The sequence below is a fragment of the Pipistrellus kuhlii genome, unplaced genomic scaffold (assembly GCF_014108245.1).
Source record: "Pipistrellus kuhlii isolate mPipKuh1 unplaced genomic scaffold, mPipKuh1.p scaffold_m20_p_48, whole genome shotgun sequence".
NCBI classification, from domain to species: domain Eukaryota; kingdom Metazoa; phylum Chordata; class Mammalia; order Chiroptera; family Vespertilionidae; genus Pipistrellus; species Pipistrellus kuhlii.
Window position 1 is genome coordinate 972,039 of NW_023425549.1, and position 24,109 is coordinate 996,147.

The 24,109-nt window shown below is 55.7% G+C and overlaps 2 protein-coding genes and 1 long non-coding RNA gene across 7 annotated transcripts; 2 read left to right on the top strand and 1 right to left on the bottom strand.

The window, feature by feature from the left end:
- The first annotated feature begins 81 nt into the window (after window positions 1-81).
- PAGR1 (PAXIP1 associated glutamate rich protein 1) lies at window positions 82-3,330 on the top strand. Its single transcript, XM_036412981.2, has 3 exons — window positions 82-857; window positions 1,050-1,132; window positions 2,889-3,330. Exons 1-3 carry the CDS (start codon window positions 376-378, stop codon window positions 3,086-3,088), a joined length of 765 nt encoding a protein of 254 aa, XP_036268874.1. The 5' UTR covers window positions 82-375; the 3' UTR covers window positions 3,089-3,330.
- A 169-nt stretch (window positions 3,331-3,499) lies between these two features.
- On the top strand, window positions 3,500-24,061 carry LOC118704865 (major vault protein). Of its 5 annotated transcripts, none has more exons than XM_036412900.2 (15): window positions 3,500-3,653; window positions 9,809-9,947; window positions 10,098-10,293; window positions 11,662-11,785; window positions 11,922-12,053; window positions 12,659-12,753; window positions 12,989-13,225; window positions 14,625-14,906; window positions 15,630-15,874; window positions 15,964-16,161; window positions 18,370-18,756; window positions 21,876-21,992; window positions 22,381-22,507; window positions 23,005-23,193; window positions 23,804-24,061. In XM_036412900.2, exons 2-15 carry the CDS (start codon window positions 9,823-9,825, stop codon window positions 24,017-24,019), a joined length of 2,670 nt encoding a protein of 889 aa, XP_036268793.1. In that variant the 5' UTR covers window positions 3,500-3,653; window positions 9,809-9,822; the 3' UTR covers window positions 24,020-24,061. The 5 variants fall into 5 exon arrangements, with proteins under 5 accessions (XP_036268793.1, XP_045428408.1, XP_036268794.1 ...); XM_045572452.1 differs by having other exon boundaries at window positions 9,815-9,947; XM_036412901.2 differs by lacking the exon at window positions 3,500-3,653 and adding an exon at window positions 3,698-3,748.
- On the bottom strand, window positions 13,060-14,626 carry LOC123651314. The gene is made up of 2 exons (XR_006739938.1): window positions 14,378-14,626; window positions 13,060-14,095 (listed from the first exon to the last, which is right to left on the bottom strand). It is a non-coding gene; the product is annotated as an uncharacterized LOC123651314 (long non-coding RNA).
- Window positions 24,062-24,109: the final 48 nt, after the last annotated feature.

The following is a 24,109-nucleotide window of genomic DNA, read 5'->3' on the forward strand; positions in this document are numbered from 1 at the left end:
CCCGGTAGCGCCCTAGCGTGGAGCCGCCGTCCGCGCCTGCGTACTGCGACCCGCCGCGGCGGGCTGAGCTCAGGTGCGTACGGCGGCCGAGGCGGCGCTCCGAGCGGCGGAGGGGGCGGTGTGCGGCGAGCAGCGGCGGCGGCCCGTGGCCGGGAACACGCAGCGCCGGACCCCCGCCCGCGGGCGGGGCCCTGGAGGACGCTGAGCGCCCCCTCGCGGGGACGGGCGGTCCGGTCGCGGGGATCGCTGCTGGGGCCTGATTGGGCGGAGAGACATCCTTAGGGACGCCCCCGGGGAGCCCAGTTCCCGGGGGACCGGGCCCCAGCTCAGGACTCCTGCCTCGCCTATCACCCAGGGTTCCTTCCTTAGGGGCTTATGTCCCTTGTCCGGGGTCATGGAGACGTTGCGGCCACCCCGGCGGCGCCTCTGTCCGAAGAAGGGGAAGTGACCTCCGGCCTCCAGGCTCTGGCCGTGGGAGACCCCGCAGGCCCACCGGCTGCGGCCAGTAGGGGCGAGGAAGAGGGGGGAGGAGGCCGGGAGGAGGCCGAGCGTGAGGGGCCTGGGGTCGAGGAGGCGCAGGGAGAAGCCCCCAGCGCCGAGGGGGAAGAGCCAGCCCAGGCAGACCCCGAGGACTGGTGCGTGCCCTGCAGCGATGAGGAGGTGGAGCTGCCGGCCGATGGGCAGGTCTGGATGCCGCCCCCCTCCGAAATCCAACGGCTCTATGAACTGCTGGCGGCCCAGGGCACCCTGGAGCTTCAGGCCGAGATCCTGCCCCGCCGGCCGCCCACTCCCGAGGCTCAGAGTGAAGAGGAGAGATCCGATGAGGAGCCCGAGGCCAAAGAGGAGCAAGAGGAAAAGTGAGGGCACCCCCGTATGCCTGGTCCTTGGGTCGGTCCCCTGAAGCCAGGAGGAAATGGCGAGGGGGAGGTGGGACTCGGGAGCATGGAAAACGGAGGGAGGGAAGAGAGCTGGCAGGCTGGGCGAAGCACATGAGTGGGTGTGTCTGGGGAGACCACCCTCACCCTTCACTCTTTGTCCACCTGCCTCAGGCCGCACATGCCCACAGAATTTGACTTTGATGATGAGCCCATGACACCAAAGGACTCCCTGATTGACCGAAGGCGCACCCCAGGTACTGACTGACAAGGGGGAGGGGCGAGTGGGGGGAGGTGAAGGGCTTCTGCTCCCACTTACCCCAAAAGTGACTCTCAAAGAACCGTTTGGTGCTTGGGCTGTTCTGCATCCTGCTGCTGCAGGGGAGCGCATGCACACATGGGTCCATCCTTTCAGCTTAAATCGATAATCCTAAATTCATTTAAGAGAATTCCACAGGCAATTCCATCATGGCTCCCATTTCCTTTCTCTCCATTCTCCCCAGAAGTCCAGGTCTTCCTGGTCATTCATTATTGTCTTGGTTCACACCCCTATACTCCTGTGTATGTCTCCTAAGTCTCCTAACCTGACCCAGTTTTCACCCTTCCTAGAATTTACCCTTAGCGCCATTCTTGATTTCTCTCTTACTGCAACATTCAAGCCAGCAGCAGCAAGTCCAGTAGCTCTGCCTCCACATTTCCAAGTTCATCTACAATAGGGGTGTCGAACTCAATCAGAGAAGGGGCCAAAATCTAAAATCCAGCCTAAATCGAGGGCCGAATGGTTTACTGAACAGTCATAAACTGTCATTGTGATGGAAACGCAGCGGAGTGCAGTGATGACAGCGCGGTGCGGGCCACATTGCAAGGCCTGGCGGGACGGATTTGGCCCGCGGGCCTTGTGTTTGACACATGTGATCTACAACTTTCAACACCATCCGCTCATCCAAGACACCATCTCTTGTCTGGATAATTGCAATAGCACCGTACTGATCTCTCTGCCTCCAATCTGGGTGACTAGAATGACCGTTTTAGAACATAAATCATGCCACTTCTCTGTCCGAAATCCTCCAAAGGTTTCCATTGCTGGGAAGAGAGGGAAGAGCGTGTTGAGAGAGAATCCAACCCCCACCTAGGCTTCCAAAGGCATTTCCATTTAGAATAAGATCCAGATTGAAACCGGTTTGGCTCAGTGGATAGAGCGTCGGCCTGCTGACTGAAAGGTCCCAGGTTCGATTCTGGTCACGGGCATGTACCTTGGTTGCAGGCACATCCCCAGTAGGAGGTGTGCAAGAGGCAGCTGACCCATGATTCTCTCTCATCGATGTTTCTAACTCTATCCCTTTCTCTTTCTCTCTGTAAAAAATCAATAAAATATATTTTAATAAATAAATAAATAAAATAAGATCCAAAATGCCCTAGCCCAGTGGCCGGCAAACTCATTAGCCAACAGAGCCAAATATCAACAGCACAACGATTGAAATTTCTTTGGAGAGCCAAATTTTTTAAACTTAAACTTCTTCTAACGCCACTTCAAAATAGACTCACGCAGGCCGTGGTATTTTGTGGAAGAGGGGTCAAAGAGCCGCATGTGGCTCTCAAGCCGCAGTTTGCCGACCACTGCCCTAGCCGGTTTGGCATCCGCCTGCGAACTGAAAGGTCCCAGTTTCCATTCTGGTCCAGGGCACATGCCCGGGCTGTGGGCTCGATCCCCAGTGGGGAATTTGCAGGGGGTAGACGATCCATGATTCTCTCATTGTGGATGGTTCTGTCTCCCTCTTCCTTCCTCTCTGAAATCAATAAAAATATAAAAAATAAAATAAGATCCAAACCCCTTATCAGGGCCTCCACCTCATTTCTTGGGCCTCATCTTTCATGTCACTGCAGCTCCACACTCTGAGCAGACCTCCCTGCTTCCACCTGGGCCTTCCCTGGTGATTCCCCAGGTGGTTAGTGGCATCCAGGCAGGCGCAGGCGGCCTCACCTCCTTCCACATTTCTCACCTTCCCTCTCCAGGAAGCTCCGCCCGGAGCCAGAAACGGGAAGCCCGCCTGGACAAAGTCCTCTCGGACATGAAGCGACACAAGAAGCTGGAGGAGCAGATCCTTCGTACTGGCAGGGACCTGTTCAGCCTGGACTCGGGGGACCCCAACCCCGCCAGCCCCCCACTGCGGTCCTCAGGGAGTAGTCTCTTCCCCCGGCAGCGGAAATACTGACTGGTGCTGCCTGAGGCTGCGGCGTGTCCCTGCGGGGCCTCGGCCCTCCTGCCCTAAGCCTGGCGCTGGGAGACTTGGAGAGAGGGCAACTCCAAAGCCCCGACAGCACCCCGCCCGCGAGGGGGCGCGCCTGTGTTACGTTTTCTGTTGCACATCTGTTTGGAGACCTGGCCTGAAATTTCTGAATCTAAATAAAAAATACAAAGTTATCTTCTCTTAGGAGAGGGGCTGCAGCTGGAGCCCTAATAGTCATGGAAGCATAATTGTCTTCCCCCACGTTGGGAAGTTAGAGGTGAACTCCGTCCACCTGTGGTCAGTCCTCTGACCTCTCCCAGTCTCTCCAGTGAGGCCAGCTGGTTCTGTTAAACGAGCACAGCGCCTGCAGCTGCAGTGAGAGCCGCCCAGAGGAGGAAAGGAGCAACAGCTGCGAGGGCCCTTTAAATGCCTAAGCCCCACCCCGGGGCTGCCCTGCCCAGTGCTGGCTACCGGGAAGTGATCCCTGGGGCTGGGTTCCTGAGTTCCCCCCAGTCGTGAGGAGTCATTGCAGTCAGCCACACTACTGGATGTGAGTACGGAGCACTGGCCCCCACACCCCGAGTCTGGCAGGGCCTGTGACCCTTTCCAGCCCTGTCCTGCCCTTAGTGCCTTCTCTTAGGGCAGGTGGGACCCTCTGAGGCAGAGGAGTGAGAGGGTGGGTGGAGGGTTGGCCTTTAGAGATTTTGCTTTTCTTGGAGTTTTTTGTCTTTTGAAGTAAAAATAGACCAATTTGTCACTTTGCCAACACCCCTCACCTCCAAAATCTCGGGCCTCCCTAACTTCCACCTCCCACATCAGCAGCAAGGCCAGAGGAAGCGAAGGGCCCGTTCTCACCCTCCCAGGATTAGATTGGGCCTTGCTGTGTTCATTGGCCTCTCCCCGGGGCCTGCGCTCTGGCCTGTCCCCAGAGTTCTTGGAATGTGATTTGTTCCCTTTGAGACCCCTCAATTTTGCCAAATATTGAGGTTTTCATACCGTCCGACTCGGGGCTGTGCCCACTGTGGGCTTTGTGACCACTTGAGTCGCCATTAGAGCAATCTCAGGCTCCATCCCAGAGGGGGTGGAGCTGGGTGAGCAAGGCTTACCCTGCGTGCGAGGGGAAACGAGCAATGGAAGCTGGGGACCTTGGTCTCAGGGTGAAGCGAGGAGGGGCGGGAATGGGGCTGAGGCAGTGCTCTGTGTTTCCTCCCTGCCCAGGTGAGCCCCTGGCTTATGGGGGAAGGTTGGCTGGGGGGGGGGGGGGGGGGGGAAGAGTGCCAGCTGACTCCCTGGGAACGCCTGCCTGTTTCTCCCCTGGCACAGGGCACCCAGCCCTGAGTGGTGCTTCCTGGGCAGGGCAGCCACTGGACTGGCCCGGCCTCTTTGTTGAGTGCTGCCCTCTCAGGTGGCAGAAAATGCCCACCTTTGAACTGCCATTGGTGCCACTCCCTGGAGAGTACCCAGACCCACCCAAGCCCTTGTTCTTGGTCTTGTTGACATTGGTGCCTGCAGCCAGGCACCTGGGGTGGAACTCCGGCTTCGGCCCTGGATCATTCTGTGATCCTCGGCAAGTTCCCTAACTTCCAGGTTGTAAAGGAGTTAATGAAAGGTATTATCGCTTGCCTGACACAGATAAGTTCTTAATGAGGACTAAGGGGAGCTGTTATTCAGGGGTACTCGCCGATGGTACAAGTCTGAGTCTCCCACTGGGTCTGGGGTCAGACCTGGGAGCACTCACAGCTGAGTCCTACGACGACAAGTTTAGAAAACACTGACGTGACCAGGGGTTCTGAAGCCGGGTCCTGGGTCCTAGTCCAGGCGACCCTTCCCTTCAGCGATTGGCATTCATTGGCAGCACGTGGGAGGGCGATGGAGGTAGGACGAGAGGCACCCTGAGCTGCTCCTCCCCAAAGTGGCCTAGCTGGGCTGGAGCTCAGGAAGCTTTTCTAGGAAGAATAGTCTCTAAAGTTCTGCTAAGTGATTTATGTGAGACAGATCCTCCAGAATTCCTGCTGTGGTCCCTAAAGCGGGAGGCGATTCCCTAGCCAGGACACGATCTGGAGAACAGCCTTAGCAGTGCCCCAGTGTGACTCATTCTCCAACAAAGGCTGGAACGTTGAAAATCGGTGAAGGAGCCAAAACTGGTTTGGCTCAATGGATAGAGCGTCGGCTTGGTGACTGAAGGGTCCCGGGTTCGATTCCGGTCAAGGGCATGTACCTTGGTTGCGGGCATATCCCCAGTAGGGGGTGTGCAAGAGGCAGCTGATCGATGATTCTCTCTCATCGATGTTTCTAACTATCTCCCTTCCTCTCTGTACAAAATCAATAAAATATATTTTTTTAAAAAAAAAAAAAAAGGAAAATCGGTGAAGGAACCTGTTTGGGCTGCACTTCACATGCAAATTCCTAAGCCTAAGCTTGATAGCGGTGATTGCATCACGACCTGGTTTAAGATTCACTGTCAGCCACGCACAGATGACCCTAAAGATCTCTGATATGGAGCGACTCCTGCTCATTAATTACGTTTTACTGCAGCCCGAGTTTACCGTTCAGCCGAGACAGGTGAAAGCTGTCTCTTAACTAGAGGATGAGCCCAGCCCCTCCTCCTCAGGCTGTTGTCTCTGCTCATCCACCCACTCCCCTGCCCCTGTCAGCGGGGCGGGTGAGGTGCAGCAGGGAGAAAACTGGGTGAAAACTGACTGGTTCTTACAGGAGCCACATGACCCATGGGGACATGTGATCAGGCAACCCGGAAATGTGCCCCTAGTGCAGCCTCGGGCAGATCTCCGAAGCAGGCACTGAAGGGAGATCTGGATGGATTTGGGGAGTTAGGGCCAAACCCAAGCCAGGGCAGGGCCTTCAAAGGTCAACAGACTCCTTAACCATTGTCTTTTAAAAATTTTATAACATATATATATATATATATATATTGAAATATAAATAGCCAACGTTTCCCTCATAAGGGAGAGAAAGAGAAACATCAATGATGAGAATCATTGATCAGCTGCCTCCTGCACACCCCACACTGAGGATCGAACACACAACACACACAACCCAGGCATGTGCCCTGACTGGGAACCAAACTATGACTTGGTTCATAGGTCAGTGCTCAACTGAGCCACGCCCTGATCTATTGAAGGTTACATGCCGTCTGGTAACCACTAAAGTCTAAATCTGAAACTTGTCACCAACATCCTGCCTGAGTCGAATGGTTCCGCTGGATCCCCCGAGAGGCCCTGTGTTGAGGCTCACTCCTGTGGATGGCGAGTGAAAAGGCAAAGTCTGTTCTTGGGTGAACTGGGCAGGGAGGTTAAGAAAAGTCCTGAAACAAGGGTAGTTGGCAAAGGCTTGGCTCCAGAACAAGGAAGGAGCGCAGTTTGATCCGTTGAAAGGATGACTCTCAGCTGAGTCATGAGCTGGGCCAAACTCTCAGCCCCGCTGACTGCGCCCAGCTGGGGTGACAGATGGTGGGGATTGGGATCATCCAACAACGAGCCATTGGAGACTATTTCCAGAGCCTGCTTCCCAGCCTTGCATAACCTGGAGTTCAGCTCTTCCTGGGGGGCCTCGCAGAGCCTGTCCATACCTCCGCCTGCAGCCCGCGCTCTTCCTCTCCCCATCTGCCTTCCTGGCCAGGCTGCCACTGCAGAGGACCCAGCACAGGAGCAGCGAGAAAAGGCTGCATGCAGCTGCCAGGTGCCCCTTTCTTTGCAGTTCTAGCCCCACGGCTGGCATGACACAAGACCCGCCACATTCCTGACCAGAAACGAGGTTCAGGTGCCAGTGCGGGTGAGATGGTGTCTGGTGTTGGGTCACGTGCTCTAAATGCATAGGAAAGTGGCCTCAGGCCGTTCCCTGCCTCAGTGGACACGGTGCTTCCGAAGGGCCAGGCTCTGCTCCAAGCGCGTTATGATGAACTCGGCCCTCCTCACCTGGGTAAATGCCCCAGCCCAGTGGTCGGCAAACTCATTAGCCAACAGAGCCAAATATAAACAGTACAATGATTGAAATTTCTTTTGAGAGCCAAATTATTTAAACTTAAACTATATAGGCAGGTACATTGTTATTAACTTAATCAGGGTACTCCTGAGCTGGCCTTTGCTAAAAACTCAAGGAGCCAAAGAGCCACATGTGTCTCGCTAGCCGCAGTCTGCTGACCACTGCCCTATCCATTCCCATTTCATTGGCCAGGGAAGGCAAGGGACTTGTCTCAGGTCACCGATCCAGTAAAGGGGAGAACGGAGATCCAGGCAGCTCCAGCCCCCGAGCATGTGTGGAGCCCCGCATCAGGGAGCAATTTCAGGGACTGAAGCACAGCTGAGCAGGATGGGACACTAGGGAGAAAGGAGAGTGAGGAGGGGAACAGAACCCCAAAAGCAGAACGCCAGCCCTAGTATTTTCAAGCACTACCCGGCATCAACAGAAGAGGGCGCTCTGGCTTTAGGAAAGCCGCTCTCCTAGGAGTTGAGGGGAATTCATATAAAAAAGGAACCACAGAAAAGTATCAAGGTCAGTTCCCATACAAAGTTGCAAGATAAAAGAATGAGTAGAATAACATCCCTCTGATGTGAAAAGTGACCCAGGAAAACAGATAAAAACTGTAGCCCCTTTTAAAATGAAGCAAGGGATTAAGGAAACAATACAAGGCATGAAAGCCGCAGCTCAGGCTTGTCAGGAAGCCCAGGCAGACTGTTTGAATCTGTAGCACTAACCATTGAACCGCAAAGGAGCCATTCCATTGAGAGTCTCCTCGCAATAGCACCCCATAATGTGCTGTGTGGCTTGGAGGACTCGTCCCCATCTCGGCTACTGAGAGCTGTTCTCTCTAATAAGAGATCAACCAGCCACACTTGGCTATTTTTTTTTCTTCAATTAGTTTATATTCAATATTACTTTGTATTAGTTTCAGATGTATGTACTTGGCTATCTCCTCTCCCCGCCCCCAAAGAAAAAAGAAAACCAGCCCACAATGTTTTGTATCATATTTGGTACCTTCGCACTTGGCTGTGTTAATTAAAGTATAAAGCTAGCTGCCCGGCTGGCGTGGCTCAGCAGCTGAGCGTTGACCTATGAACTGGGAGGTCACGGTTCTCTTCCCGACCAGGACACATACCCAGGTTATGGGCTCAATCCCCAGTGTAAGGTGTGTAGGAAGCAGCCAATCTGATTCTCTCATTGATGTTTCTCTCTCTCCCTTCCTCTCTGAAATCAATACATATATATTTAACAACTTCCTCAGTTACACTAGCCATATTTCCAATGTGGTCAGCCAGAGAGCACAGACTTAGACTATTTCTAGCATTGCAGAAAGTCCTGTTGGAAGCTGCTGAGTTACAGCACTTTGAGCAGGAGCGGGCAGGTGGGATGAGGGGCCAGGTGGAAGGCAACAGGGAGTGGTGGGGACTGTGGTAAGCAGGAAAACCTGTCCCACCTAAAGCACACAGCTGCTCCGTGGCTCTAACCAATTCTCTGCGGAATGTAGGGTCTATCTCCTAATGCAGTGGTCAGCAAACTCATTAGCCAACAGAGCCAAATATCAACAACTGAAATTTATTTTTAGAGCCAAATTTTTTAAACTTAAACTATATAGGTAGGTACATTGTTATTAACTTAATCAGGGTACTCCTAAGCTGGCCTTTGCTAAAAACTCAAGGAGCCAAAGAGCCGCATGTGGCTCACAAGCCAGTTTGCTGACCACTGTCCTAATGCTTCAAGAAAAGCAGGAATTAGGGGCTTGTGAAAACTCTCAATTTCTAAACCCCAAAGTTGAAATTTTACAGATTATATAGATCAAGTAAAACTCTTGGGTCTCCTCGCCTTGATTCTATAGTGTTGTGGCTCCTGCCTCTTATTCCTGTGCCAGTTCTCCCTCCCTCCTTCCCGTTTCTCACTCAGCCTGGAAGCTGGCTGTAGGGTGCAGCAGGTGGCTTTTAAACTGACCAGAGTCTCGGGAGACAGGCTCTGAGTTGCTTAGTAAACTTGGTTCCCTCTGTGGGACCCAAAGGTACATGCCGTCAAAAGTCCAAGGCATGCTGGGGGCAGCGATGGGGTGTAGGTGGGAGGTGTGACTTCCTGACTGGGCCAGTCGCTGGACGGAGCTGCCCGGGACTCGGAGTTGAGGGAAAGGGGGGAAAGAACTGAAGTAATTTGTGTGATCCAGCTGATTCTACAGGAACATCAGCTCGTCAAGGACCGCAGGACTGTTTAAAGCACAGGGTGGGGCTGGAGAAGCAACGATTATGCAAATATTCTGGGGCTGCGGGCTGTCAGTTGAATAATGCTGGGGTCCTCGGGACCCCCTGAAATGAAGCTGCTGGCCCCTGGGGGAGCCACAGCACCCCTAAAGACTGACCTGCACTCCCAGCTCCTCCACCGTGGGGGCTGGAGATTGGAAAAGTGCGGGCAGCTCAGGCCGTAAAGCTGACGGGAAGGAGGAAAAGGGTCAGCGAGAGCCCTGGGCTTCTGTGGGCAGCGGTGCTGGGCAGTCCTGGCAGAGGTGAGATCTGGGTGAGCTGTGCTGCCCAGGGGGGAAGAAACAGGAAGAGTTGGGCACGGACACAGCAAGAGGTAGAATAATCCGAGTTGGAGGAGGAAGGTCCTTCCCCCACTTCCAGCCAGTCTCCAGGCGCCTGCCTGCCTCCTCCTAGGCCCCTTTCTCATCTTGTATCTTCTCCCACCCATCTATCCCTCTGTATGCTGCCCTGGGCACAGGAGTTACCATGGCGACTGAAGAGTCCATCATCCGCATTCCCCCTTACCACTACATCCATGTGCTGGACCAGAACAGCAATGTGTCCCGTGTGGAGGTCGGGCCAAAGACTTACATCCGGCAGGACAATGAGAGGTCGGTGTGCGGGCGGGGCTGTGGGGGCCCCGGGGCGGAGCGGGGCTGTCAGTCTGGCTGGCGTGATCGTTCACTTCTTCTGAGGACGGGCCCTCACAGGGGTCCCAGGCAGCTTCCTCTCTCCTCACGCCACCTCTCCCCTTCCCACAGGGTCCTGTTTGCGCCCCTGGTCATGGTGACCGTCCCCCCACGTCACTACTGCACCGTGGCCAACCCGGTGTGCCGGGACGCCCAGGGCTCGGTGCTGTTCGACGTCACGGGGCAAGTACGGCTGCGCCACGCTGACCTGGAGATCCGGCTGGCCCAGGACCCTTTCCCCCTGTACCCGGGGGAGGTTCTGGAGAAGGTGTGTGCCTGGCCCCCCCAGCCCCTCTCCCGTCCTGCTCCCACACTGCCTTCGGAGGGAAAACAAGCTGGCACCGGGAGGGGCCGGGGCGGGTCTCCCGGCTCTCACTAGGGGTGGAATCCATTCATTGCCCCTCCACCGGCCTCCCCCAAACGCCCCTTCCTCTGCACGTGCCCACAGCAGGCTTGCCCCTTTTGAGAGCTGTCAGCCCGTCTCCCCACCGGACCAACCAGGCTCCAGAGCCTGCTGGGAACTCCCTGCCAATCTGGCACTGAATGGCTTGTGCCAAGAGGAAGCATTGTATTCATTCAAAAGGTGCCAGACACTGGTGGGCAGTGACAGCCATGGCGGACGAGAGGAGGCCCAGGTTCGGACGCCGTGGTTTCCCCATGGGAAGGTGCTGGGGGCTGTCCTGGCGGCCAGGCCCTCCTCCGTGTGGCACGGGCCCTGGGCCTGAGCCTGTGGGCGTCCCGCCTGCACTCCCATCACTGTCTGCCTTCGCCTCCTGCCCTTCTACCCGTTTCCCTTCGGGCTCCTCCGCTAAGCTGCGCTTCCTGGCCCTGGCAGCCTAGAAGGGTGACCCAGGGGACCCCAGACCCTCTGTCCGCTGAGATGTCAGTGCTTTGCAGAGAGTGTGTGTGGAGGTGGAAAGTGACACAGAATAATAGAACGTCACCTTTGAGGACTCCGTGTGGAGCCTTAGGGGTAGACTTTGCATCAGAATCGCCTTTATTTAAGTCAGAAACGGTCAGAAGGTGAAAATCACCCATATCTAGGGCCTATCTCAGACCGACTAAATCCCAGCTGGGGGAGCGGGGGGTGGAGGCTAGTATTTATTTTTTTTATTTATATATATATATATATATATATATATATATATATATATATATATATATATTATTTTTTTTTTTTTTTTGCAGAGAGGGAGAGAGAGTAAGAAACATCAATGAGAGAGAAACATCCATCGGCTGCCTCCTGCACACCCCCCACTGGTGTGCCCACAACCAACGTACATGCCCTTGACCAGAATCAAACCTGGGACCCTTCAGTCCACAGGCCAACGCTCCATCCACTGAACCACACCAGTTCCGGCATGGGAGCCAGTAGTAAAAGCTCCCCAGGGTGGAGAGAGATTCCCACACCCCTGCCTCTCTCACCGCTGCTTTCCAGCCACAGCAGCTCCTGCTCTGTCAACTCTTAGTCCTTCCGACCGGATGGCTCTGGGACCACCCCCACCTTGAACGTTTCGTTCCGGCTCTTATTTGGGGGCTTGTGTGAAGATTGATGGGTGGATTCTGACCTCCAAGATATCAGGTTTGACTTCCGGGGCCAGAGCACTGAGTGCCCATGCCCCCCTCTCCCCGTTAGGACATCACCCCACTGCAGGTGGTCCTGCCCAACACGGCGCTCCACCTGAAGGCGCTGCTGGACTTCCAGGATGAAAACGGAGACAAGGTGGTCGCCGGAGACGAGTGGCTCTTTGAAGGACCCGGTAAGTTCTTTCCATTGGGCCTGCCTTCCCATCACAGCCCTGATGCCCCCGGACCCTCGCCCCCCGACCCTCGCCCCCCGACCCTCGCCCCCCGACCCTCGCCCCCGACCTTCACCCCGCCGCACCTTCCCCTCAGGCACATACATCCCCCGGAAGGAGGTGGAGGTCGTGGAAATCATCCAGGCCACCGTGGTCAGGCAGAACCAGGCTCTGCGGCTGAGGGCCCGCAAAGAGTGCCGGGACCGGGACGGCAAGGAGAGGGTGACAGGTGAGGGGTGGAGGAGCACGGGGTGTGTGTGTGTGTGTGTGTGTGTGTGTGTGTGTGTGTGTGTGTGTGCAGGCCGTGGCTCCGACTTTCTCACCTGCAGGGAAGTGGGGGACGGTGGGGAAAGCCACCCACAAGTGGCTACAGCCCGGGAGGAAGTGCTTCCCTGGAATCTTAGACGCCGCTGGGGGCTCCCACCGTCGCTTCCCCAGCCGCCTTCACGCAGGCGAGGTCCAGCCCTGACCTGAGATCACCGCCTGCTGACGGCCTTCCCTTCTCCCTCCCCCTCTAGCATGCGCCAGGGCCGTGGCCTTGTCTGTTTCTGGGTCAGCAAAGCGGGTGACCCCATGCAGTTGGCACTTGTATGTGACAAATGTGATGTATGGACAATGTCTTCCATTGTACAATGCCAGGTGCGACTCAGAATGCTTTGCAAATAGTCTCTTATTTGGTCCCCAAACAACCTCGAGTCACTACCATTCCCATTTTCCATCTAACAAAACCAAGACACAAAAGTTAGGTTACTGGCCTGGGTTTATGGCCGGGGGCAGCTGGGGGCAAGCTTGGGTGACCTCTGACCCTTACTGCCCGCCTCCCCTCCCCGCCAGGAGAGGAATGGCTGATCCGCTCTGTGGGCGCGTACCTGCCCGCGGTGTTCGAGGAGGTCCTGGACCTGGTGGACGCCGTGATCCTCACGGAAAAGGTCTGTGCTCTGGGCGTGCGGGTGAGGGCCTCCGGGCGGGTGGGGTGGGGTAACAGCGAGGAAGAGGAGCAGTGTGCTAGGTCACCTGAGGAGAGTCCGGGTCACCGGAGGGGTTCGGGGGTCCTGGGTGGTGGGGACTGTCACTGAGACCCGGAGCGTTTGGTGGCCACCGGGGCCCCCAGGCCCCCTGAGGAGGCCGGAGGTGGGTTCACGCCCACACCCGTCTCCTCCGCAGACGGCGCTGCACCTCCGGGCGCTGCAGAACTTCCGGGACCTGCGGGGCGTGGCCCGCCGCACCGGGGAGGAGTGGCTGGTGACGGTGCAGGACACGGAGGCCCACGTGCCCGACGTCTACGAGGAGGTGCTGGGGGTCGTGCCCATCACCACGTTGGGCCCCCGCAACTACTGTGTGATCCTCGACCCCGTCGGACAGGATGGCAAGAACCAGCTGGGGCAGAAGCTTGTGGTCAAGGTAGGTGCCCCCGCCCCCCGCGGAGGGCACGTCCGTCAGCGGCTGGGCCTCTGCCTGTCTCCGCACCAGGTCCACCTTCTGGAAAGGCCCGCTGGTCGTGGCTCCCTCTGTGCCGTGGTGCACGAGGCTCTAGCTCTGAGACACATACCCATTGATCTCCTGGGCAACAGCCCTGACCTCCAGTCACACTGCCTCCCTGGGAGCGCGGCCCTGGCCCTGCCCCAGCCCCGCGCTGCAGACTGACCAGGAAACTCCGTATTTCATATTCCTGGAATCGTCGTTCTGTGTAAAACAAAAAAACAACTCTTCGTTCACCCTCCTCCCCAGCCTTTACCTCATCCCCTCTCTGAACTATACAGGGACTGTTCATTCCATAGCTATAATGTGCACTGACCACCAGGGGGCAGACGCTCAGTGCACAGGCATGGAAACAGGGAATAGATGAATCTGAGGGGAGAGAGTGGGAAAGGTCTGGCAATCCAGAACCCCTCGGGGGATGTCAGACTGCGGTTTCAGCCAGATCCCCGCAGGCCAGGCCAAGGGACCTCCCTGGTGCACAAATCCATGCACCGGGCCTCTACTTCAGCTATAAAAGGAAATGAACATGAGCTAAAGTTCATGTACTGATGATCAGCATGCCACAACATGGATAAACTCAGACATATGCCAAGCAAAAGAAGCTAGGCATAAAAGACCACATATTGTTTGACTCCATTTTTATGAAGTGTCCAGAACAGGTAAATCCACAGACAGAAAATAGGTTGGTGGGGTGGGTGGGCTGTAACTGATCTAGGGCACAGTCTTTCTTTTCAGGATGATGACAGTGTTCTGAAAGTAGATTGTGGTGGTGATCGGACAACTGTGGATATACTAAAACAATGGAGTTATATACTTGAAGTGGGTAAATTTTACAGCATGTAGTTTATACAGGGGTGGGCAACATAGGTTAATAATAGTACAATCATTAACAAATATAAGAATAAACTTTCATGTACTTACAACTGTAAGCCTACTTTTGCCCACCCCTGTGTATTTTTTTAAAAGGCAGTGGGCCAGATTTGGCTTAAAGACCAGAGTTTGCCTATACCCAGACTACACCATCCCAAGAAAACAAAACGTAGGGGAGACGAGTAACAATACATTAATTCTTACCTGTTGAGCTGAGAGGATTCAGGTCCTGACGTTTGCAGAGTCTTCAGGGCGGGTTTGACCAGCTGAGATCCGCAGGCATCGCAGAGAGCCTGGGGTCCAGCTAACACTTCACTGTGTCATAACGTAGGGGCGGGGCAAGTGCCATGGGGGCTCCTGACCCAACATGAGCCCAGGGGCGGGCAGAGGTGCCATCAGAGGCTCCCGCCAGCCTGGGGTGCCAGCTCCTGACCCCCCGTCTCCCCTCTAGGGAGAGAAGTCTTTTTTCCTGCAGCCGGGGGAGAGGCTGGAGCGAGGCATCCAGGACGTGTACGTGCTGTCGGAGCAGCAGGGGCTGCTGCTGAGGGCCCTGCAGCCCCTGGAGGAGGGGGAAGGCGAGGAGAAGGTCTTGCACAAGGCTGGCGACCACTGGCTCATCCGGGGGCCCCTGGAGTACGTGCCGTCCGCCAAGGTGGAGGTGGTGGAGGAGCGGCAGACCATCCCCCTGGACGAGAACGAGGGCATCTACGTGCAGGACGTCAAGACGGGGAAGGTACCGGCCGAGGGTGGGCCCTGTCACTGCCCTGGGCACATGGGGGAGTCCGAGGGGGAGGTGCCCGGTGCAGGTCGAGGGATCGGCAGCAGCATTGGTAGCGGCTGAGCGCCTGGCTGGCAGGTGTGAGCCGCCTGTGGACTATGTGCCTTTCCTTCCCTTCATTTAAACATCTAACCTCTCCCCTGGGGAGGAGGTGAGCCAGGTTTCGGGCTGGGGACTCTGTTCCCGCTGCAGATCTGGCCCTGACGTCAGGGTCTGGCTGGGGGCAGAGGAACAGGGAGAACCGATGGTCCCTCCTCTTTGAGCCTCTGCTTGATCTTGGTTTGACCTAGGACCACATCTCTGACCTACAAGTAGAGCTCAGAATCCAGGCAGGGTCAGTGTGTGCCACCTGGTTCCTAGGATTACCTCAGTCCTCGGGACACAGCCTAGCTGCCCGTGAAGGAAAATTCCAGAAGAAATAACATGAAGCACTTCCTGTGTGCCAAGTCCTTCATTCCCAGCCCTGGGAGGCAGCGCGGGGTGGGGGGGGGGGGCGTCCATTGAGGGAGGAGGAGCTGAGGCTGCCAGTGAAGGGGCGTCCCCAGAGACAGAGTACGGAGCCTGCAGATAGCGGGTGTGGACACGGCCTCACCCCAGAGACCGTGTAACCGGGCAGGCCACTGCCCAGGCCAGCTCTCCCCCCTGCACCCCCAACCCCGCACGCCCCCCTGTCGGCAGGTGCGTGCGGTGATCGGGAGCACCTACATGCTGACGGAGGACGAGGTCCTGTGGGAGAAGGAGCTGCCCCCGGGGGTGGAGGAGCTGCTGAACAAGGGGCAGGACCCTCTGGCCGACAGGGGGAAGGAGACGGCCAAGGGGCCGCCCTTGCCCTCCGTCCCCCGCAACAAGACGCGCGTGGTCAGCTACCGCGTCCCGCACAACGCAGCCGTGCAGGTGTACGACTACCGGGAGAAGCGAGCCCGGTGAGGCCCGGTGTGAGGGTGGGGGACGGGGCAGGGGGGCTCTGCGCGCGGTGGGTCTGACTCCGCTCCTCGCTCCTCGCGCCTCGCAGCGTGGTGTTCGGGCCGGAGCTGGTGTCGCTGGGCCCGGAGGAGCAGTTCACGGTGCTGTCCCTCTCGGCCGGGCGGCCCAAGCGCCCCCACGCCCGCCGGGCGCTCTGCCTGCTGCTCGGGCCCGACTTCTTCACGGACGTCATCACCATCGAGACGGCGGACCATGCGCGGCTGCAGCTGCAGCTGGCCTACAACTGGTAAGGGGGGCGGGGCGGCGGGCTTCTGGGGAGGGCCCCTGCAGAACCCCCAGGATGAGCGATGCCTCCGCCCAGCGCTGGGCTGAGAATGAGGGCGTTCCCGCAAACCCAGTCTGGTGGCCCCGTGGAATGATGGGAAGGTGCAGGCTCGCCTCTGGGAGCAGGAGTTTGGGCACCGATGGAGGACAGTCCCACACGGACTGAGCCCCACGACGGCACGGCTGTCAGAGGGCCGGTCAGACACAGGCTGTCGGAGGGCCGGTCAGACACGGGCTGCCGGAGGGCCGGTCGGACAGGCTGTCGGAGGGCCGGTCAGACACGGGCTGCCGGAGGGCCGGTCGGACAGGCTGTCGGAGGGCCGGTCAGACACGGGCTGCCGGAGGGCCGGTCGGACACAGGCTGCCGGAGGGCCGGTCGGACACGGGCTGTCGGAGGGCCGGTCGGGCACGGGCTGTCGGAGGGCCGGTCGGACACGGGCTGCCGGAGGGCCGGTCGGACACGGGCTGCCGGAGGGCCGGTCGGACACAGGCTGTCGGAGGGCCTGTCGGACACGGGCTGTCGGAGGGCCGGTCAGACAGGCTGTCGGAGGGCCGGTCGGACACAGGCTGTCGGAGGGCCGGTCAGACACAGGCTGTCGGAGGGCCGGTCAGACACAGGCTGTCGGAGGGCCGGTCAGACACGGGCTGTCGGAGGGCCGGTCAGACACGGGCTGTCGGAGGGCCGGTCAGACACAGGCTGTCGGAGGGCCGGTCAGACACGGGCTGTCGGAGGGCCGGTCAGACACGGGCTGTCGGAGGGCCGGTCAGACACGGGCTGTCGGAGGGCCGGTCAGACACGGGCTGTCGGAGGGCCGGTCAGACACGGGCTGTCGGAGGGCCGGTCGGACACAGGCTGTCGGAGGGCCGGTCGGACACGGGCTGTCGGAGGGCTGGTCAGACACAGCCGGCGGGAGCAGGCGGTGTGGGCAGAAGGTCCAGAGTATAGGCTCAGGGGCCACTGCCTGGGTCTGCTCCCAGGCCTGCCATCTGCTGGCTGTGGATCTGAGCCGATGACTTGACACTTTCCTCAGTTTCCCCATCTGTCACATGACCATCCGTTTCACAGGCCTCAATCCTCTGCGGTTAGAGCATCTGTCCACACGCTGAAGGGTCACCCCAAAGGATCACGGGCTAGATTCCTGGGTGCAGGTTTGATCCCCGGCCCCCGTTGGGGTGCATGGAGGAGGCAATCGATCAATTAGTCTCTCTCATATTGATGCTTCTCTCCCCCCCTCCCTCCCTTCTACTCTCTACAATCAATGGAAAAAATACCCTCAGATGAGGATTAACAAAAATAAATAAAATGTCACAGACTGACAAAAGGATGCAATGAGCATCAGAACAATGCCCTGTACATCATGCATGTCAACCTCAGGGGCCGCATGCCTCATTTATTTGGGGTTAGCCTTTGAGTTTGACATGCTTGCTGTACATAGTTAGGGATCAAATGGCAGCTGTTAGAGACAGAGAAGACAAGCCACACCGAGAAGTGATGCTCAACTACTCCCAAGGGAGTGTTCTTTTTTCAAAAATAAATATATATTTTTTATTGACAGAGAGGAAGGGAAAGGGAGTGAGAGAGAAACATCAATGATGAGAGAGAGTCAACAATCAGCTGCCTCCTGCATGTCCCTCAATGGGGATGGAGCCCGCAACCCAGGCATGTGCCCTTGACTGGAATCAAACCCAGGACCCTTCAGTCCGCAGGCTGAGACACTATCCACTGAGCCAAACCAGCTAAGGAGGTGTTCTTCACCTCTCAGCTGAGTGGCCGGGACCCGGACAGAGGCAGATGAGGCGCTGATACCATAGGGGTGTGAGAGCGTGGCAGCTCAGAGCATAGACTCTGGGAGCCACACCGACTGGGTTCGACTTCCTGGCTTGTACAGAGTCCATATATTGTACGACTCTGGGCCTGTGACTTAACCCCCATGGCCTTCTGTGTTCTCATCTGTAAATGAGGACAATGCTCCTTCGCTCCTCATAGTGACTGAGAATGAGCTGGGAACACGTGTAAGGTTCTTAGGACTTCACCGGCCCAGGGGGACCCTGATCAGCAGTCTCTCCTGAACAACCCTGCCAGCCAGGGAGGTGGCGTCGGTCGCATTTGAAGGTGAGAGAGCCGTTTCCTGGAGGAAAAGCTTCCTGTTCTGGGCCCCTTTGCTCACAGGCACTTTGAGCTGAGTGACCGGAAGGACCCGCAGGAGGCAGCCAAGCTCTTCTCCGTGCCCGACTTCGTGGGCGACGCCTGCAAGGCCATCGCGTCCCGGGTGCGGGGGGCCGTGGCCTCGGTCACCTTCGACGACTTCCACAAGAACTCGGCCCGCATCATCCGCACGGCCGTCTTCGGCTTCGAGACTCTGGAGCCCAAAAAGACCGATGCGGAGGCTCTGCTCCAGCCCCGGGACCGGGCCGTCTTCCCCCAAAACGGACTGGTGGTCAGCAGCGTGGATGTGCAGTCCGTGGAGCCCGTGGACCAGAGGACCCGGGACGCCCTGCAGCGCAGCGTCCAGCTGGCCATCGAGATTACCACCAACTCCCAGGAGGCAGCGGCCAAGTGAGTGAGGGCAGGGCCCACAGTGCCTCCCGTGGCCAGACCTCTCCAGGGTCTCCATCTCCAGCCCCTGCTGGGCCCTGGGTAATGGCATCCTGGACGGTCAGTCTGGGTGAGACAGCATGGTCCACTTACAGTGTGACTAGATGCCACCCTGCTCCCGTGGCTTCTCCGCTTGCTGTGCTGGAACCAAACTCATTCGGCGCTCTTGCAGGCTCTCTGGATGCAGCCCTGCCTCCCCCAGCTCGCCTTCCAGCCTTCTCCCAAGCTCCAGGCCCAGTAGCTCCTTTGATTTGTTTTTGTTAGTTTTAGTTTTTTAAAAATTTTTATTGTTGAGAGTATTATAGATATCTTCCCCTCCCCCCCATTGCCAGTTCCCGCCCCACCCCAGGCCTTCACCACCCTATAGTCTGTGTCCATAGGTGATACATATATGCATATAAGATCTTTGGTTAATCCCTTCCTGCCCCGCCCCCTCTGAGATTCATCAGACCCATGTTTCCATGCCTCTGTTTCTATTTTATTCATCAGTTTATTTTGTTCATTAGATTCCTTGTTTATTTTGATTTTTAGATTTGATTGTTGATATGTATTTATTGTCATTTTATTCATATTTTCTATCTCTTCTTCCTCTTTTTAAAGAATACCCTTCAACATTTCATGTATTATAATACTGGTTTGGTGGTAATGAACTCCTTTAGTTTTTTCTTGTCTATGAAGCTCTTTATCTGACCTTCAATTCTAAATGATAGCTTTGCTGGGTAGAGTAATCTTGGTTGTAGGTCCTTGCTTTCCATCACTTTGAATATTTCTTGCCATTTCCTTCTGGCCTGCATAGTTTATGTTGAGAAATCAGCTGACAGTCATATGGGCACTTGCTCCCTTATAGGTAGGTAACTGCTTTTCTCTTGCTACCTTCAAGACTCTGTCTTTAGCACTTGGCATTTGAATTATGATGTGTCTTGGTGTGGGCCTCTTTGGGTTCCTCTTGTTCGGAGCTCTCTGCACTTCCTGAACTTGTAGGTCTATTTCTTTCACCAGGTGGGGGAAGTTTTCTGTCATTATTTCTTCATAGGTTTTCAATATCTTGCTCTCTGTCTTCTCCTTCTGGCACCCCCATAATGTAAATGTTGGTACACATGAAGTTGTCCCAGAGGCTCCTTACACTATCTTCATTTTTTTGGATTCTTTTTTCTTTTGCTCTTCTGATGGGGTGTTTTTTGCTCTCTCAGATTCCAAATCATTGATTTGATTCTCAGAATCCTCTACTGTTGAATCTCTATAAATCATTTAATTAGTGTATGCTTAATTTCTGACTGGTCCTTTTTCATGTCTTTGAAATTCTCAATAAGTCCCTTGAAGCTCTCATTAAGATCCTTGAGCATCCTTATAACCATTGTTTTGAACTTTGCTTGCTTCCATTTCACTTACCCTGTTTCCCCGAAAATAAGACAGTGTCTTATATTAATTTTTGCTCCCAAAGATGCACTAGGTCTTATTTTCAGGGGATGTCTTATTTTTCCATGAAGAAGAAGAATTGTTAAATGAAAATAAAGGAAATTTATTACCTGTATATGGTACGGTAGTTGTCAACACAAACCAGACAAACTGAATCCTACAGTATCAAGAATTTACTCATTTATTCAATGACAATCATGTCATCATCTTCTGGAACATCATCATAACAATCCAATTTCTGAATTTTCTGGTGAATTTCTTGTGACTCCATTTCTTTCAGAATCAGTGGACCAAATCTCTCATGTTTAGCAATAGCACTGTCTTTAAATGAGTACTTCTTGTCAAGGTAGCTTGCTTGCAGTGCATTGCAACTGTCAGTGATTTTCTCCCATGAATTCTTCACCCAAGTCACAGCTTCTTGCAGTTTAGGTTTCACAAAGTTTCCACTCTGATTTCTCTCCATTCTATTTTCATTGTAGTCATTAATTTCCACGTGCAAATTGTCTTTGAATGCTTGTTTATTGCAATAGCAAGAGTCTGGAGATAGGCTTTCATTCCTGCGGGAATCTGATCTATATATTTTTTCAAAAATATATATATTTTTTAATTGATTTTTTTACAAAGAGGAAGAGAGAGGGATAGAGAGTTAGAAACATCGGTGAGAGAGAATCATCGATCAGCTGCCTCTTACACACCCCCTACTGGGAATGTGCCCGCAACCCAGGTACATGCCCTTGCCTGTTATTGAACATGGGACCCCTCAGTCCGCAGGCCGACGCTCTATCCACTGAGCCAAACCAGTTTCGGCTCTGATCTATTTTTCTTTTGTGAATTATTTTTCTTTCGTAAATTAATTTTCATTCTGAGACAGAGCCTAGGGAGGCCTTATTTTAGGGAGATGCCTTATATTTCACTCAGAAGGAAACCTGTAAGAGGTCTTATTTTCGGAGGATGTCTTATTTTCGGGGAAACACGGTAGTTCTTTTTCTGGAGATTTCTTCTGTTCTTTCATTTATGACAATGTTTCCCTTTCTCCGCATTTTGGCTGCTTCCCTGTTTGTTTCTATGTATTGGGCGGAGCTGCTATGTCTCCTGGAATTGGAAGGGTGGCCTTGTTTGTAGGTGTCCAGTGGCTCAGACTCCCCAGTGCCGTGAGCTGGGCACTCTAGGTGCACTCCTGTGTGGGTGTGTACAGTCTTGTAGTTGAGCCTTGATTGCTGTTGGCATCACACCACCAGCTCCTTTCTCTCTTCAAAGGCACAGTTGGGCTGAAGGCCTCCGGCACTGGCTGCTCCTGTGCCCAGTGTTTGCCCCTTGGAGGCTGCAGGACAGGCTCCTCCTCGGGCCTCAGCCCAAAGGTCACCTCCTTGGAGAGCCCATTGCTCTCACCCTGACTAAGCGGCATCCTGTTGCCAAGTCATTGTGTCCTCACTTTCAGGGAACTGGTCATTGTCTGAAATCCTCCTCCTTGTTTCTTTCCACTGGAAGGCAAGTTGTATGAAAGCAGGGGCCTTGGTCATGACCGCATTCCAGAGCCCAGAATCATGCCAGGCGCGCAGTGCACACACCGTTCTTCGTTTCATGCTGGGTGCCTCCCACGGGTCTGTCCCATGTTGATCAGCTCCGCCCCTCACCAGCATCTCCTCTGTTCTCTCTCCATCCAGGCATGAGGCTCAGAGACTAGAACAGGAAGCCCGTGGCCGGCTCGAGCGCCAGAAGATCTTGGACCAATCAGAAGCCGAGAAAGCTCGCAGGGAACTCCTGGAGCTGGAGGCTCTGAGGTGGGTCAATAACTAAAGGAAGTCCTGGCTGGGTAGCTCAGTTAGTGAGAGCATCATCCCTGTTCGCCAAGATTGCAGGTTCAAGCTCCAGTCATGGCACATACAAGAACCAACCAGTGGGTGCATAAACAAGTGGAACAATGCATTGATGTTCCCTCTCTCTGTCTCTCAAAAAAAAAAAATCAGAACTAAAAGAAAAGATGTCCTGCTGAGGGTTCTGACAAAGCAGCAGGTGGGGGGAGCCAGGGGTGTGTCTGTGAAAGTGGCTGCAGCACAAGTTGAAGCTGGAGGAGGGCAGGGCAGAGGGCAGGGGGCAGGGCAGGGGGTAGGGGGCAGGGCAGGGCAGGGCAGGGCTTTCTCCTGGCCTCGCTGACGGGGGTGTCTGCAGCACTGCCGTGGAGAGCACTGGGACTGCCAAGGCGGAAGCTGAGTCCCGTGCAGAGGCGGCACGCATCGAGGGACAGGGCTCTGTGCTGCAGGCCAAGCTGAAGGCAGAGGCCTTGGCCATTGAGACGGTGAGTGGGGGGATGCCCATGAGGGGTGTGGCCTTGGGGTCTGGAAGACGCCTAATCCCTGCTGTTCCTGAAGGCAAGTGGGATGCCAAGTGCCCTAAGATACAGCTCTATCCACATATTTGTGGTTTATAAAGTCCTCTGTCCTCTATGAATTCACCTCCTGCTTGCCTGGAAGCCACAGATGATGATGATTCTCATTTTATTGTGTGATATGTGTTCACACATTGGACAGTTTTGTTCCAGGTATTGCACATGTTTTACATGCATGATCTTCTTTAATGTTGGGAAGCCCACGGAGGTAGGTATCGTTGCACTTACAGCTGAGGGGCCCGAGGCTGGGATTGAGGGCCTCCCGTGGGTCGCTGCCTAAAAGGTGGCATCAGGAGCCACACCTAATGGACTAGAAGTGTACAGTCCCATCACTCCACCTGGTTCCCTCCTGCGTGCTGGACTGCCCTGGGGCCACAGGGTTGAGAGAATGCGGTTTCCCCTTTCAGGAGGCGGAGCTGCAGCGGGTAAAGAAAGTGCGCGAGCTGGAACTGGCCTACGCCCGGTCCCAGCTGGAGCTGGAGGTGAGCAAGGCCCAGCAGCTGGCCGAGGTGGAGGTGAAGAAGTTCAAGCAGATGACGGAGGCCCTGGGCCCCAGCACCATCAGGGACCTTGCCATCGCGGGGCCAGAGATGCAGGTGAGAGTGGGGGATGGGGCCACACAGGGAACCAAGAAGGCAGAGCCGGGAAGGCCAATAGAGAGGCTGAGGGATGAGGGGTGGGGGGGAGCGGTGGAGCTGTCCCGGTAGCCAGGCCCTGACCTGTGTCATTGGAGCACGGTGTCGCACTGGATATAGCACTAGCTCAGCATGGACCGGAGCTTCTGGGGGCACCCGTGGGACAAGTGCTTCAAAGAAAGTCCAGTGGGTGATACAGCGAAAGGGGAGGGGACACTTCAGATTAGCTGGTCTAAGGAAGGTCACTTGAAGAGGGGTCCTTGAGCCCTGTGCAGAGCTGACAAGAGCTTCCGAGGAGAGAGTCCAATGCAAAGACAATGAAACGTGCTGCGTCTAAGGACCAGAGGGTCTGGCAAGCGCAGGGTGGGGTGGCCAGCTCCTGGGGCAGCTGCAGGGAGGGACCGAGCTTCCAGGCCTGAGGATGAGCCCCCGCCCCGCTGATGCCCTCACCGGTCACTGAGCCTGAGGACAGCCTGGGTGCGGCTGAGTCAGATGAGTGGGTGGCAGGCCGCCCTGGAGACGCGGCCAAGGGGCCCGGCCTGACCGTCTTCTCACCCTCCTGCGGCTCCAGGTGAAACTGCTGCAGAGCCTGGGCCTGAAATCCACCCTCATCACCGACGGCTCCACTCCCATCAACCTCTTCAGCACAGCCCTGGGCCTCCTGGGGCTGGGGTCCGAGTCCCAGCTGCCAGCCAGAAAGGCGGCCGGCAGTCCCAGCCCCAGCCCCGAAGAACACCTGCTGCTCCATTCCTCTCAGTTTCCTGGGGACAAACCCATTGTGCCTTAGCGCCATACAGCGTCGACAATAAAATGTACACTTCTGGGCATTCAAACCCCGTCTCAAGGCTGTGTCACCGGGAGCTTAATGCGAGGTGGG

What these genes read in the sequence shown, in the direction of transcription:
- PAGR1 (XM_036412981.2), top strand. Translation starts at nt 376, where the DNA reads ATGTCCCTTGTCCGGGGTCATGGAGACGTTGCGGCCACCCCGGCGGCG. An exon ending in AAAGAGGAGCAAGAGGAAAA is followed by an intron (nt 858 to 1,049) that starts GTGAGGGCACCC and finishes CACCTGCCTCAG; the next exon opens with GCCGCACATGCCCACAGAAT. An exon ending in TGACCGAAGGCGCACCCCAG is followed by an intron (nt 1,133 to 2,888) that starts GTACTGACTGAC and finishes TTCCCTCTCCAG; the next exon opens with GAAGCTCCGCCCGGAGCCAG.
- LOC118704865 (XM_036412900.2), top strand. Translation starts at nt 9,823, where the DNA reads ATGGCGACTGAAGAGTCCATCATCCGCATTCCCCCTTACCACTACATC. An exon ending in CGGGGGAGGTTCTGGAGAAG is followed by an intron (nt 10,294 to 11,661) that starts GTGTGTGCCTGG and finishes TCTCCCCGTTAG; the next exon opens with GACATCACCCCACTGCAGGT. An exon ending in CTGCAGCTGGCCTACAACTG is followed by an intron (nt 16,162 to 18,369) that starts GTAAGGGGGGCG and finishes CTTTGCTCACAG; the next exon opens with GCACTTTGAGCTGAGTGACC.